The sequence below is a fragment of the Ochlerotatus camptorhynchus genome, unplaced genomic scaffold (assembly GCF_037179485.1).
Source record: "Ochlerotatus camptorhynchus isolate MF236.1 unplaced genomic scaffold, CSIRO-AGI_Acam_v1.1 ptg000023l, whole genome shotgun sequence".
In the NCBI taxonomy this organism is placed as follows: Eukaryota; Metazoa; Arthropoda; class Insecta; order Diptera; family Culicidae; genus Ochlerotatus; species Ochlerotatus camptorhynchus.
Window position 1 is genome coordinate 498,592 of NW_027040515.1, and position 16,242 is coordinate 514,833.

General features: G+C 40.9%; 1 protein-coding gene across 3 annotated transcripts in view; it reads right to left on the reverse strand.

Moving 5' to 3' along the window:
* LOC135706715 (guanine nucleotide exchange factor DBS) overlaps positions 1 to 16,242 on the reverse strand; it is a 435,434-nt gene that overhangs the window by 14,926 nt on the left and 404,266 nt on the right. For all 3 annotated transcript variants that reach the window (XM_065228374.1, XM_065228382.1, XM_065228366.1), the window contains 2 exons: positions 1,197 to 1,382; positions 86 to 288 (listed from right to left, as the gene is read on the reverse strand). In XM_065228374.1, the coding sequence (XP_065084446.1) occupies positions 86 to 288; positions 1,197 to 1,382 (389 nt within the window). The remainder of the gene's footprint in view (positions 1 to 85; positions 289 to 1,196; positions 1,383 to 16,242) is intronic.

Below are 16,242 nucleotides of genomic sequence, written 5' to 3' on the forward strand. Positions count from 1 at the left end.
CCATCCTGTCTGTGGGGTGTAATGAATTTAAACTGGAAAGCGATTGGTAAAAGTAAAAGTCTGAAAGAAATACGAAAAACGTTACTTTAACAGGTCCTTTAAGAGAAGTTGATACTTGGTGATCCTTTGTACTGGTTTGAGCAGGTAGGCGGCGAGTGGAAGTTTGTGGCCGAGTTTCTTCTGGCACTCCTGCAGGAACAGATGCGTGTCGACCAGGGTTTCCCGGAGCCGTTCGGAGCGCGGAATGTTCTGACAGTAGTACGAGTACAGCCGGAAGAACGTGTCCCGCTGGAATAGAAGATTTAAAAAAAAAAAATACAAAGTTAGCTATGAATGATAACGGGCGACTTTCGAGAGTTGGGTGTTGGCTATCGATAAAATGCATTATTCGTTGGTGTTCGGCGCACAGTGGCCATTCTAGCTGGCCAAAAATATATCTCGATGATTTCATGTCATGGCTTTCCCTGACAAATCAACATCACCATCGAGTAGGGGAAGACTTCCCCTACTCTATGGATATGTTGGTTTGTTGAGGCGTGACTTGAATCCCTATAAATCAACGAGAGAAGTCATTGTTTACTAATAGTCAATACAAAGTGGACATAACATGGATTTATACTCGCGTCCGTATAAACAACTTTTATACTAAGGGGCTGTTCATAAACTACGTAGACAGTTTATGGGGGGGGTTGGCAATTATTCACGGCCCATACAAATTTAAATTTTTTTGTATGGGAAATTGTCTGCGCAGAGGTAGGGGGTCAAAAATATTAAAAAATTGTCTACGTGGTTGCTCCTTATGGTTATTGATTTCAAAATATCAACTTTTAATTACTTAAGATAGACCAGTGCAATGTTGTAGAACAAATGACCAGACGGATAAACTCGACCTTCTCCGATTTGCATGAAACTTTGCATAATTGTTTGTTATGGACAATGATTCACATTTTTGCTAAACCCGGCCATTTTTGATCTTGTAAAATTTTCAAAATGCCTAATTTAAAATTTTAATAAAAAATTGTAGCATGGAATCGGCATTTCTGATCGAAATGACGTCCAAGACAAAGTTGTGTAGAATATTAATGTTTTTTCTGGGAAAAAATATACATACAAATGTTTTTAACAATTCTAAATAAAACATTTGCATGGAACTGCTCGCCAATATACTAGAACAACAACTATCCTCATATACTCACCCTCTGCACGAAGCACAATGCGACTAGTTCGGTGGTGGAAATACAGTTCTCCAGATCCTTGAGAAAAATATCATTGTGGAAGGTGTACAGCTCGTGCAGATTCCCGAACAGGATGTCCGCCTTACCCTGTAGCCCCGGTGGCACCAGTGAACTCATCTCCTCCGACAGCATCTCGTCTCGGTAGCCCTGCAAGAAAGTTAAGAGAAACATTTATTATTATTTAAAAAAAAATCAATTACATTTATTAACACCAAGAAGCAGTGATAAAAAGTCTTGAAAACGTTTCGACTGCCCCTTCTTTTTCCCCGGATAATTGCTAACTGTGGACTTTCTGTGAATGTAAGATCTCGAAAGCACGCGATTAAAAAGGTTTTCTGAAAGGTTCGATCTTGATAAATGGATTTGATTGGCGTGCCTCCCCAAGCGATGCTGGCCACTTGTGCAACAATTTCACCTTGATTGAAAGTGGTTGTAAGTAATGTGCTCAGTTGGAAGCTCAAGTTCAAAGTGGGTAAAAAGGGGTTCAACGGTTGCACATCTCCACGGGGCGGCCAACGATGCAGCTATAGTCATTCCTGCGAGAGATGAAATTGAATGTGGAGAGAAAATTGTACCTACTCTACCGTCAAGTCAAGGTGAGGATAAATGCGAATGATTTGATCAGACTGATCTTGAACTTTAAAACATGAGTAAGCCTCCGAAAGCATATGGCGAATCGGTATTACAGAGAGGTATCGTTGTATGCGGATGGAGTTTTAGGTGCTATTCCTTGTTTACCAATGCCTATTTAGCTGCTTGGTCTTCAGTAGTTCCTTTATTACCAGAAACCAGAAAAAACGAATACCAGCTAAAACTCCATCCGCAAACAACGGTACCTCTCTGTAAATGGAATGATTCAAGCTGCGTCTCATAAAAGTTCGGTGGATGTTCTTGAATGCTCGTCATTGGAATCGAAACACCTGTTGATCCATTATTTTGGCACCCTGATCGATGTAATGGACTAAACCCGCTGTTGAAGAACGACTCGATTGCAAATCGGTTCTGAATCGCGCTCTAAATTGAGATGATCAATTGGTTTTTTATTATTTTTTATTGATGGATCAAATCGTAACATGAGCTAACCGATGATCGCGGTGCTTAGTGTCTTTTGTGGTTGCCATAATTTTATCCATGTTTTCCGGGGTGGCAGCAATTTGTGCAAATTTTCATTGATTCGTTCCCAATGGCAATTCCGTGATTGCGGTTTTTGAATGGTAGGCTGCGACGCTTGAATGACTGGCCCAGTGTGCAATGAATTGAGAGCGATCAAAAGCGATTTATATCGATTATCGATGATGACAATTTGTATACATTGTTTGTCGTCGTGTTCCGTTCCGTTCGATTTTAGAGCGCAACAGTAGACCGGGAAGTTGAATAATAATGACACTGTTTGCAAATGTGTAATTCGGGAACAGTTTCGAACGGAGTGTATAACTGTCATTCAATGATGCTAATCCATAAAATAGATTTTTTATGGATCTTCTTGTTCAATCCGGTGGAAATTTGAGGCAGCATGCAACTCAGTGAGAAACGCTTGGGCTTTCTTTCTAGGTTATAATTTTTAAAGGGTGATACGGTGACGTATTTCTTTCAATTTTGCATTTAAAAAACCTGAACACCCCTCATTTTGAAGGTGTGTGTGTGTAGAATGTTGCTCCTATTTTGATTTTGGAATTCACTCTTCAGTTGTCAAAATGCCGTCCAAGCAAGAAGAGCAGCGTATCAAAATTTTGCTCGCGCATCGCGAAAATCCGAGCTACTCGCACGCAAAGTTGGCAAAATCGCTAAAAGTTGCCAAATCAACCGTTACAAATGTAATTAAAGTGTTTGGGGAACGTTTGTCGACAGCCAGGAAGTCTGGATCGGGGGGAAATCGAAAACCGGAAGCCGCTGAGACGACAAAGAGAGTTGCCGGTAGTTTCAAGCGAAACCCTAACCTCTCTCTCCGATATGCCGCAAATAAGCTGGGTGTATCGTCTACAACCTTGCATCGAGCCAAAAAACGAGCCGGACTATCGACTTACAAGAAGGTAGTGACTCCAAATCGCGATGATAAACAAAATACGACGGCCAAAGCGCGATCCCAGAGGCTGTACACGACGATGCTGACGAAGTTTGACTGCGTGGTAATGGACGACGAAACCTACGTCAAAGCCGACTACAAGCAGCTTCCGGGACAGGAGTTTTATACGGCAAAAGGAAGGGGAAAGGTAGCAGATGTTTTCAAGCACATGAAACTGTCAAAGTTCGCAAAGAAATATCTGGTTTGGCAAGCCATCTGTACCTGTGGCTTGAAAAGCAGCATTTTCATAGCGTCCGGGACTGTCAACCAAGAAATTTACGTGAAAGAGTGTTTGAATAAACGTCTGCTGCCTTTCCTGAAGAAACACGGTTGTTCCGTACTGTTTTGGCCGGATTTGGCATCTTGCCATTACGGTAAAAAGGCCATGGAGTGGTACGCCGCCAACAACGTGCAGGTGGTTCCCAAGGACAAGAACCCTCCCAACACGCCAGAGCTCCGCCCAATTGAGAAATACTGGGCTATTGTCAAGCGGAACCTAAAGAAGACCAAAAAACTGCTAAGGGCGAGCAGCAGTTCAAGACAAACTGGCTTTCTGCGGCGAAGAAGGTGGACAAGGTGGCTGTACAAAATCTGATGGCAGGGGTCAAGCGTAAGGCCCGGCAATTCGGATTTGGAAAAGCGGAAGCCTAACTGAATATTTTTCCTGAATTTTATACTAATTGAACTTGAAAAAGAAATTTAATTTGATTTTTTAAATAAACGATTTCACCGATTTACACGCGTTTTCCCTTGACCAAATTTTGACCGTATCACCCTTTAATTATATATATACATTACGTGTACAGAAAATCGCAGAAGCATTTTTCAGATTAACACAACCTTAGTAAGTTGATTTACACACCACAGTGAAAGGGGGCTATTACCATAGACTAACACTAAAACCAGGGGTCACGAAGAAACATGCTCAACTCTTTGGCTCAGGAAGTACCAAACCTTCGTTCCCAAGCTTATTAAAGCACCCTTTGAAACGTAGAACATCCACGCACCCCTCATTAAACACTGTCAAATTTATAAGGCGAATCAAAACAAACACAAACTTTGACATATTCTAGTACGATGATGGGGTACACTTATAGATGTACTTTGGCGATGTCAATCGGATGTTAAATATCGAGCTAGGGAGAGTTGCCTGTGTAAACTTTGCGCACCCAAGCCGGCGGTCGTCGGCGTGAGTTTATATTTAATGATTTAGAAAAAAAAATACTTTCTAACCCATTAGCACATGGACAAAAAATGCTACCCAGAGTTGAGTTCATATGACTCAAAATCGCTAAAACGTAGGTCACTCATAGTTTGAGTACTTTGTGTTTCATTGGACAGAAATAAAATGGAAGGGCCAAAAGTCTAGATGAGGAGAGATGATTGATTTGCATAGGTAGTTGTATTTTTCTGGCAATAGTTTAATCGTTTTTCAGTCGGCATAGAATTCCATACTTCTTGGCAATTTTCCTGATGACATTGTCAATGTGAGAGTTGAACTTAAGTTTGTCATCAATAATCACGCCAAGATATTTGATCTCCCGAACGCAATCAAAAGTCTCATCATCAATTACAACAGAGACGTTCTCATTTAATCGATTCCGCGAAATTACCATAAATTTAGTTTTACTTGTATTCAATTTCAACTGCTTATACTTCAACCTACTAAGAGAACACTAAGAGAACACTAAGAGAACACAAATCTTCATTCAAGTTAATCTAAATCCTTAGCTGCAATGAATAACACAGTATCATCTGCAAAAAGATTAATGTCGCAAAATCGTAAAACACGTCGCAAGTCATTAATATACATAATAAATAACAGGGACCCTAATACACTTTCCTGGGGCACTCCAAGGTTATTCCCCACGGGACTGGAAACATAATCATTAAAAACAGTCCGTTGAGTTCTGTCAGACAAATAGCTTTTAAACCATTTATATGCAGTACTCGTAATTCCAAAGCGCTTGATTGATCTCAACAATAAGGGCCTAGAAATTGTTTCAAAAGCGCGTTTAAGATCCAAAAAAACAGCAACAATCGTATCTTTACACTCCAAGTTAATTTTCCACTTCACTAATACCAAATTCAACGCGGTTTCACAAGAATGACCTTCCCGATATCCCTATTGTTCTGGTATCAACAAACTAATACCAACCGGTTGAAACTAACGATCTTAAATTGGCTCACTACTTGACTAGCCTATTGGTCCCAAGCAAATCGATTAACGTACCCAATTCTATTCAAAATTCTAGCACTACACAATGTTTGTTTTGATTTGCTATGAAAGTTTGACAGATAAAATGAGAGGTTCGTGGATTTTCCCATGTTTCGAGGGGTGCATCGATTAGCCTGGGACCGAAGATAGTACCAGAGCTGAGTCAAAAAGTTGAGCACGTTTCTTCGGGACCTACTAGCCTTAGAGTTACCTCAATGCTATTACTATTTAAATACTCCAACAGGTGGCCTTTAACAACAAGTTCTAAAATTTTCTCTAATATGTGCAACATGTTGATGGGACGAAACCCTTCAGCTTTAATCGTTCTAGCAACTTTTTGAATATGAACCACTAAGGATTCCTTCCAAATTTGTGACACATGTCCAGTTTGTAATGATTCATTAATAAGGTCCAGCAAGATGTGGCCAATGACATGAAAGCAATCTTGAATAACTCTAGCATTAACATTACCTACTCCAGTCGATTTTCCTAACGAAAAACAAATAACTCTAAGTTCATCTAATGTAATTAGGTGAAAAACTTCAAATCTACAACTACTATTAAGTGGATGTTTTATTTCGTCAGGTTCATCGACCAATTCAATTGATTGATTAATCAATGAAACACTGTCTACAAAATAATCATTAAACTTAGCTCCAATTACTTGTTCTGACTGTTCTAATGAGCCAGGTTTTAAAAATTATTTCAAAATTTTCCATAACAACAGCAAAGTGTTTTGTTGTTCATTGATTTATTTGATAAGGCTCAAACGAATTAACTTTACAGAGCCGAGGATTCTTGGTCACTATACAATACATCTTAAAACTAGAGTCAAAAGGTACAACACAATAAACATTTTATCTTCCGCTATCCAAAAAGCCTCCTCCATCAGAACTGGAGCCGCTTCCAGTGGTTTCATTGTATGGCAGTTACACCATCGTGGGGCAAAGCACTTCCATTGCAGCAATGGACGCAAAACGTGGTCACCACTCACACACTCATCACGAAACGATTGCTTTCCAAAGTCGACGACGCATCGACCGAAAGAACTGCTGATGAAGAACAATGCTGCCGAGAAAATAGACGATCGCGTGGTACACTGCTTTTGTCGACAGTCGAGTGAACAATGACCTAGTTGCTGTTGTTTTGATGCTGATCAATATTCCTTTGAACATATTCTAACATCGGATAGGGGCAACTATCACCTTTCCGAAATTGGATTTTGTTTTGCGTGGGCGTACTTTGGTTCGCGTGTAAAGGGCCATAGAAAGTTTGTTTACAAATGCTTTTGTACCGTTATCAAATGTTATGTCTGATTTGTCCCTTTTCCGTTTAAGACGCAAAAGATCCAAATTGTACCAGCTGTTCGAGTTTTTTAAAGAAACAATCTTCTGCTTAACTAGTTGATTGGTACACGTTTTCAAACGTTAGTAATAACAGCTGTGGACTCATCTTATTACCGACCACGAATGGAAAATCCACGCTTCTCTTCACAAGATTCCAAACAGCTTGCTTCGAATATTTCCTCCAGCACTTCAATTTTACAAAATTATCGTTATCGTTAACATGGTCTAACGATATCACTAATCACTAAGGTCTCATGATCGGTTATTTTCAAATCACCAATTTTTGATTTAATAAACATTTTCAAACTACCAATTTCAATTCAATAAAAAATCAGTAAACTGAACAAATAGAATCAAAATTGGAGTAAACATGATCAATTGAAGTTCTACTGTGCCTGCCCAAGCAACATTGCAAGTTTTATCGTGGTTTTATAGCAGTCTACAAGTCCAAATCATGGTCTACAGAACCCTCATAAAACCCAAATTGTTACTTGGGTGGAAATACGCGTATACTCATGTACCGTTTGCTTTAAATTGAAAAACTCAGCTAAACGCTTCAAATGATTTGAATTATGGTTGTCACACCAATTAATATTAAAATCGCTAGCTAATCTATTTAATTTACTAGAATCAAGGAATGTGTCCAGCCAGTTCTCTAAAACTTCAACAAAACGCTGGTCACTAGAACTGTAGGAATGATTCAAAATACCATAATTACCCATCTTCATGCCACGTACAACTGTAATGCCCAAGAACCAGTTGCCATTAATAACTTCGTTGGTACGAAGGTTGAATTGAACTGATTCTTTGACATAAATAGCAAGACCGCCAGTGTGTCTAGAATGCGAAAACAAGCAGCAACAATATATCCCGCAATACTATACTGATCAAAAGCTTCAGTTTCTACAATATGAGTTTCAGTTAATAAAACTAAAAGAGGACGTTTTACCTCAACAATCTGCCGTAATGCTACGTAGTTTGTTGACAACCCCACAATATTAAAATAAATAAAAAATCGAATATGTGAAAAATTAAGCAAATTGTGCACAGGTTAGAAGTGTAGTAGTAGACGACTAAACCCACAATAAGTTTTTCTCATATTCGAGAAGTTTTCCTCGGAAAAGTGTCGGAAAATTTACTCATTGTATGAGTAACCTATGTTTTCGTGAATGTGAGTAACCTGAACTCAAATATGAGTAACTCTTACTCAATGTTGAGCCATTCTCATTGGCGGTGCGTGTGGAATTTGTTTAAAAAATATGTCAAGTGCTTGTTGGTGAAATCGTATGGCAAAGTGTTACAACCCTTTTATTAAGTATAAGAAAAGTACGTTATCCACCCCTACATAGTATTAAAAAGCAATTTGTTGCATACGTAACATTTTAATGGGCCCTAGGAATTCCTTCATGTCCTTCATTTATTGAGCATTACACGTTATTAATATGTTGAAAGCGATAAATGATATGCTTGTATTACTCTAATACATATTTGAATGTACACGCATTGTAGTCATATAACTTTTTGTTTATGTATTTGAAGATGATGTATTTCGGATATACGTTGAATCCCGCACAACTTGGACCTGTAAGATATTCCAAAAAAAAGCTCAAATAAATATCAACGTGTTGTTAAAAAAAGTCTCTTATTCACTTTTATGTAAATCTAATCCGAATGATTCATTCCTGTGTGCTAGATCGAGAAAGTGCGAACAAACGTCAAAAAACTAAATGACAATCGCTGCACCACACACAAGCTCTAATTTCAACGCGTTCAAGATGCATTTTACCGAAAAGGTGCTACGGATTTTTCATCGGCGTGACATAAATTTATTCGGCGGCGTGAAAGATTTGACTGCGGCGGCGATTTCATCGGCGGCGGCGGCGTATGAAAATCGTCAGCGGCGGCGCACAGGTCTAGTCCCAAAGTGCTACCCTGTGGAACTCCTGATCTGTTCGAGAAACAGTACGATGAGTAGTTTCCAATGCAGACAGTAACTTCACGTTGCACGAGGTACGATCTAAGCCAGCTGCAGAAGGAAACAGAACATCCAATTTTTTCAAGCTTTGATAGCAGAACGTCGTGCACAACTCTATCAAACGCAGCTTTAAGATCAGTGTAGATGGCATCCACTTGAAGTTTCTTGCATACATTTTCCATACATAACGACGTAAAGCTGACGAGATTAGTTTCCACGGAGCGGCCAGGAAAGAAACCATGTTGACATGTACTTATGTAATGCTTGCAGGAAGCAAACAATTTCTCATTTATCAGCGACTCAAACACCTTAGATTCAACCTCAAGCGAAGTAATCCCACGGTAGTTTTCCACATGGCGTTTGTCTCCTTTCTTGAAAACAGGGAACATAGTAGAGCGTTTCCATAGTGCGGGAAATTTCTGTTGACGAAGTGACAGGTTGAAGAGCAAGGACAACGGAGCAGCTAAGATATCGGAGCATTTTTTTTAGGACAGCAGATGGAATTACACTCGGACCTGGTGAAAATGATGATTTGGTTTTAACTCATCACAGAGAGAATCATTTGTACATCTACGGCAAAAACATCCATGTTTACGACGTAGGTTAGCACATCACGGACGGCTCGCTCAATTTCTGCTGGCGATGGGGAGTCATTCGAGAGGACACTTAAGAAGTGCCTAGCAAATAGGCTGCATTCGTCCTCAGTTGTCAATGCTACGTCATTGCCGAGAAACATTTTTGACGGCAGCCCAGTTTCCTTCTTCTTCGTATTCACAAACGACCAGAATCCCTTGGGGTCGCATTGCAGATTATGTTGAGTACGAATTACATACCTCTTGTAAGGAAGCTTGTTGTAGTGGCGATAATCATTGCTGGCAATTGAAAAATTTCGCTTGGTAAGGGTACATCGTCGATGAGTGAGAGCACGGAAAGCTCTAGATCGCACTCGTTTCAGGTTGCGGAGAGTAGCGTTAGACCAAGGCGGTTTTCTTGGAGGCAGGCACTTCGGTACTGAAGCACAAACACAGTCGCGCAAAAGGCTATTATAGCGAGCGGCTGTTGTATCGATATCAAGGTCATTCAACACGTTCCAGTTGATCCGGGACAAGGAACGCTTCAGCAAACGGAAATCGGTCTTCCGGAAATTGAGCCGAGTGGCAGTCATGGTTTCATCAAAACGAATTTGAGATCCGTTCGCGATAGATATATCCAAAGCAGGGTGGAAATTGTCAAGAGGAACGATGACGTCAGGCGCTTCAGCGGCGACACAATCCAGAAGTGCACTTTCGCTAACAAAAACCAAGTCAAGAAAACGAGACTGAAAATTGGGAACAAGGTTTATCTGGTTTATCTGGCTCAGTCCGTGCCATCAACAAGCAACCGGCTAACAGGAGTGGTTGAAGATGCAATCGGATCTGGAAACGCATAACCCTGGCCTGAGGGTGACCAGCTAAGCCCAGGCTGATTGAAATCACCAAGCAGAAGAAGCACATCCGTTATATCAGCCATGGACGATGCAAATTCTGTAGCATCCAGATGAAGCTGCATTGTGCTGCAGTCATGTCGACGTTCAGGGGGAATATACACCGCTCCAATGAGGATGTTCCGCGAAGTGAGGCTGACCTTAACCCAAACCGCTTCAATTGTAGTAAATAGTTCGTTGGCGATTACGCAGGAGGCGAATGCGTTGGAAACAGCGATGAGGACACCACCAGCGCGAGTACGAATGCTGTTGGATGGATTACGGTCTAATCTGTAGACAGTAAAAGAGTCACCAAACAGTTGCACTGAATTGATCCTCCCATCGAGCCAAGTTTCCGTGATATTCCCAAGCGCAGCCAGATTAACATCGTTCAATTTAGTCATGAGCCTCCTGGTGTTCTGATAGTAGACTCGGAAACCGCTAGAGGGTTCGGTGCGAGCCGTGTCAATGGTAACTTGAGACTGTAGCCGATCTCGGTTAAGCCTGCGGCTTAAGCGCCACTCCGATAAAGGGCACGTTGAGTTTGCCCGGATGAGACTGCCCCAGGGCGAGTCCAAATGAAATCTTCCTAGAAAGAAGAGATCGAGCCAGCTTGACTACTACCGAATTTGATCGAGTAGAAACCTCTATTGCGAAACAGCATAATCTTTCACAACATCGAAATAACTCCAAAAAGCTCCCGGTAAGAGAATACACAAACCCTAAACGACGTTCCACGTCAAGTTCTCGTCATCGGTAGTTTCACTTAAATTCCGCCAGAGGCGCAGTTGCAGCAAAAAAGGTTCGCAACATAACAGTAAAATTCCGACCACGCGGAAGACAGCAACATAATTACACGGACCCGAAACAACGTAAAGATACTTTTTTCCTCTCATTATAATTTTTGATAGGACTGATCAACAAGATTACATCGATTTCAAATCAAACATTTATTTCACAACGGAAAACGTTAAGTTGAGATTTTATTATTAACTAAAGCATGCTTTTACGAGATTTCCATTGTTTGTATTTTTTCCTACTCCTCTTTATTCTATTTCTCTATCTAGTCCTATTCTTGTGTGCGTAACTACCTATCTGTGCTGTGCTCTTGCAAAGACGTTTATATAAGGTCTGGGCCAAAGGGCTTATTGGTGTTAGTGAAATGTGCAAATGTTTAGTGGTGCTCGTATTTTATTGCAATGTTTATCTTTTTACACGAAACAGCTGTTGGCAGTGACGTATTTCTATTCTATCTAGCAACGTTTACAACATTTTTGCTTCTAACACCAGCAAGCTGCCTGTTGGCCCAGACCTTATATAAATGTCATTGGTGCTCTTGTGTTTCTTCCTGACGAATCCCACGACGATGCAGCAAGCGGGGAACGTCAAAGCTTGGCACCCGGGTGTCTAACATTGATGAGTTGGGTGGGCATCCATATACGACGATACGTGCGCACGTTTGCCTTGCCGACACCCCAACCTTACAAGACAAAGTTTCATCCAAATGAAACATGGCATTTTTTTTTAAATCGACTTTAAATTTTAAAAATCGATTTTTTTAATGTAGGTCTAAAATGGAAATTTTATCAGCATTTTTTTTTTCGATAATTTGGACAGTTTCCTAAAAGTCATCCATACAATACATTTTTGTAGGAGTTGTCATTTTTCCATAATATTTTTTTGAAAAAAATCGGCAAAAAAAGTTTGGCCCTTATCAAAGGTTAGTCTAGATAAATTTTGGAAAAAAAACCAAGTTTATTCAAAGTGGCTTATTTAGTCAAGGTCCACACATTCAGAAAGTTTCATTGAATACGATTTGGCGCGAAATGCGTCTATTTCTAGTTATCTCATACCTAATTACTCAATCGAGCAACCGTGAAATCACACTTACATTAAAGGTATGAACTAAATGATTCGGTTCATGTTACACTATCGGAATTCATCCAATCGTAAAAGGTCTGACACAATTAATTAAATTTCCATCTTATATTGAAAACCACACGTACTACCTACATGTCTTTTGTGCATAGAGTACAACTTTTTCCGTCCACGCCATCAGTCAGCTATCAAAATGTCCAATGGAAGAGAAAATTGCATAACGGAACCTTGCATTCCTTCAACGCGACTGCCATTTGAGCGAAGGGCTCCAAAAACACAGCAGCAACAGCAACAGCAGGAAAATGCTGGTTAAAAGCCACAATTTGTCCGAATCAGGAAACCGGTTCCAGCTATAATATTGTTCACCTCCACATACCTTGCCTTATCGCCTTTCCCAAGTTGCGGGAGAACCAGACGGGCCACGATCAGTCATCAATGCTGCAATTTAAATCAGCGGTGGCTGGCAGAGCTAGTCTCAAAACCGCCCAAAATGCCTGCGAGTAATCAAAAAGTAATTTTGTCCCATAAACGTATTCTTCGGAGCCGGGACCGAAAAGGTCAAAACGCGTATGCGTAACAGTTAACAAACGACTTGTATAATTTCCCCTCATAAAGGGTGTCCACGATGAAATTGCCACACTATGAAATTGCTCTAACTTTTTAACCGTTGGGTAGAATTTAATGAAAATTTGGGTGGATTTAGTTCATAGTGCATTATTTACATCCTGCAAGTTTTAAAGTCCTGTGATCAAAACTCGCGAAAAGGGAGTCGAAAGAACAGCTCGTGCGTGATAAAATCTTGCGCATTCATCACGAGAACAAGGATCTCTCGCATCGTTCCATGGCTAAAACGTTGGGAATCGCGAATTCCACGGTGTCGCGAGTGATTAAGCGGTTCGAGGAACGGTTGACTACCGATCGGAAGCCCAGAAGTGAAGGAAAAAGTATTCCGTACAACACCAAAAATCACAACCGCGTAGTTGGGGCCTTCAACCGAAATCCGAACGCCTCCGTTAGGGATGTGGCTAAGAAGCTGCACCTAAGCCAAAGTTTTGTCCAGAAGGCCAAAACTAAGGCTGGGCTTCGAACGTTCATGGTACAAAAGGCTCCTAATCGCGACGAGAAGCAGAACAAGTCCGCCAAATCCCGTGCCAGGAAGTTGTACCTCAACATGCTGACGAAAGTTGAATGCTGCATCATGGACGACGAAACATATGTGAAGGCCGACTTCAAACAGATCCCCGGCAACCTGTTTTTCACGGCCAAGGATAAGTTCAGCGTTCCAGTGCATGTCCGCACTCAGAAGATGTCCAAATTTGCGAAGAAATTCCTGGTTTGGCAAGCCATCTGCACGTGCGGGAAGCGGAGTGCACCTTTCGTGACCCAGGACACGATGAACGGACAGGTGTACATAAAAGAGTGCCTCCAGAAGCAGCTGCTTCCTCTCCTGAAGGCACACAACGTCCCAACAATCTTCTGGCCGGATTTAGCCTCATGCCACTACTCCAAGGACGTGCTGAAGTGGTATGCGGACAATAAGGTCAATTTCGTGCCGAAAATGGTCAACCCTCCCAACACTCCGGAGCTCCGCCCCCTCGAGAAGTACTGGGCGATTATGAAGCAGCACCTTCTTAAACGACCTAAGGTACTGAAGAAAGTATGGGTTTACATGCAAAAAACGGTTGATTCACAGGTTGTGCAGAATCTTATGGCCGGGGTTAAGGCCAAGGTGCGGGCATTTGCGTATGGACTGTAAATAAAATACGAGTAAAATGGTAAAATGAAGTTTAATAGTTATTTCTCAATCCCTGAAAATTTGATGGCAATCGGATGAAAACTCGAATTTTGCGAATCAATTTTGTGTGTGGCAATTTCATCGTGGACACCCTTTATGATGGCTTCAAGCGACGAACCCTTTTATCGGGTTTATCTCGTTGCACGTCGTATGAGTCGGTACCAAGTCCCGCGGTCGGTGTGTTTAGTCTGTATAGATTGAAACGCGATATATCGCGGCGTGGACTTCCCGCAGTCAGCTTTATTTCGCTGGCCGATTTTGGGGGTCCACTGCGGGCGGCATGGGGCATGACTTATGTGGGGACTAACGTAATCGTGTCGTTTTTCATTGTCATTTGAAAAGTTGAAGTTTGAAAGCATTATCCCGCAGCAGTATTACGTTAGCTTCGAATTTGTTGTACTCTGGAAGTCAACAGAGGAAAAAAAAAACAAAAATGACAGTCCACATTCGGAGATCTAAATTGGTAAAAAAGAGAATAATCAAATCTAAGTCTAAAGTTGGTTCGATCATCAGAGGTGAAAAAAATGAGGATTTCTTCCGTAAAATTGCATGAAAAGTATTGAAGCTTGTAGATTTGAAGACATACTTCAAATCTCCTCAATTGTATGAGCTAGGTAAAGAAGTGTGCGTTTGATTAGTACTGTCGCATTAATGGCCCTTCGCTCATTTTCAACTTCTATTCCATTTTCATACTGCCGTACTCTAGCGGAACTATCCACCTACCCTCTTCAGACCTTCCTCTTGCTAATAAATTATCACACTAATGCATATCCAACCAACTATGAAAAGTATGCAAAATTTGCAATGTTTCGTGACATGAACAGATTCTGTAATGTGGTCTCCGGAAGGTTTTTAAAATAATTTTGTGATTTTGATGTTAGTTTATTTTTCGATCAAAAATTGCATCAGTAAATGCATTGCGTCTACAAAATCATCTCTTGAAGGGTTTATGCAAAAATATGCAATCTGGAAAAAAATGCTAGCACGCTGCAGCCTATGGCAAGAGCTGCCATTACATGTGTTGTATGCAACATATGCAGAGGATGTTATAAATCCAACCTTACATTTGTTTTTTTGTTAATTTCTGATCCTAGATCTGACAACCTGATTCCACAAGCTACATCAAACAGATCAAGAGTTTCACTTTTCCTTCAAATCCGGCCAATCAAGAACAGCGAAAAGAACTGGAAACTTGCTAGACCGGGCATCTAATGACGGTGGAGAAAACTGGTTCCAATTCTTGACCTAGACTCAGCCGTTCCATCCTAATCCCACTTTCAATCCCTTGCCATTTCTTTCTCCTATAATACGACGATGCCGGAACATGGAACCTGATGTGAAATGCAAGTCACTCCCAGACAAACCACTCAATCCACCTCGTAGAGTAAAACCAGCCTCATCTTCGTCTCGGTCGACGCCCGGCACGGACATAAAAAGGGAAAACTCTACTCGGTGTTCGGTCGACTCAGTGCACGCGCGCCTTCGGTCGTCCGTTGCCTAGAGTGGACCTGACGAGCTTGGCCTGTTCCAACGCGGTCTTTAACAGGTTTCGGTTCTGCTTTTCTGCGTTTTTATGTTTATGTACACCTTCACTTCTTTTGTTACAGTTTATGGGACAGAGAAACGGTTTTTTTTTTCGACTACCCTGTTCCACCGGTGCAGTGGTCAACTGCCCCCCAATATGATTGGGCCAAAATGCGAATGGCGAACCGTGAAAAATGTTGAAACCTATAAAGTGGACGCGATGCATCAAACATATGGTCTTCCGTGGTGCTCTTGAAGATGGTTGGATGGAAACGTTGAAGCATGCCATTTTACGAACGTATCTAGTTCAACGTTTATGTGTGATAAAAGCCATAAATCGACTGGTATGGGGTGACCTTGAGAGCTACAGGTTTTTTTTTTATGATTGGAGTTGGCATCTTTTAGTCATAAAATAGTATTGCAAATTCAGAGAAAAATAGCATTTGGCGTTCGATTTGATAACCGAAATTGACAACCATTGGTGTTGAAATGATTGAGCACTGAATTCTTCGATGCAATCGGTGTAAATATTTTCATTATTTGGGAAATCACAGGTAATCATGACAGCAGTGGGTCATAATTACCTGAGTTTTGTTAAATATGGTACATCGCTTGCATCAAAGAATCTTAAAGATCTTATTCGCATGACAACGAGTAAAACATAATAAACAAAAAACAATTAGACAGATAAATATTCGTGATAGCGAATCGTAGGAAATCGAAGTATTTTAATAAGCAGGTGAATGA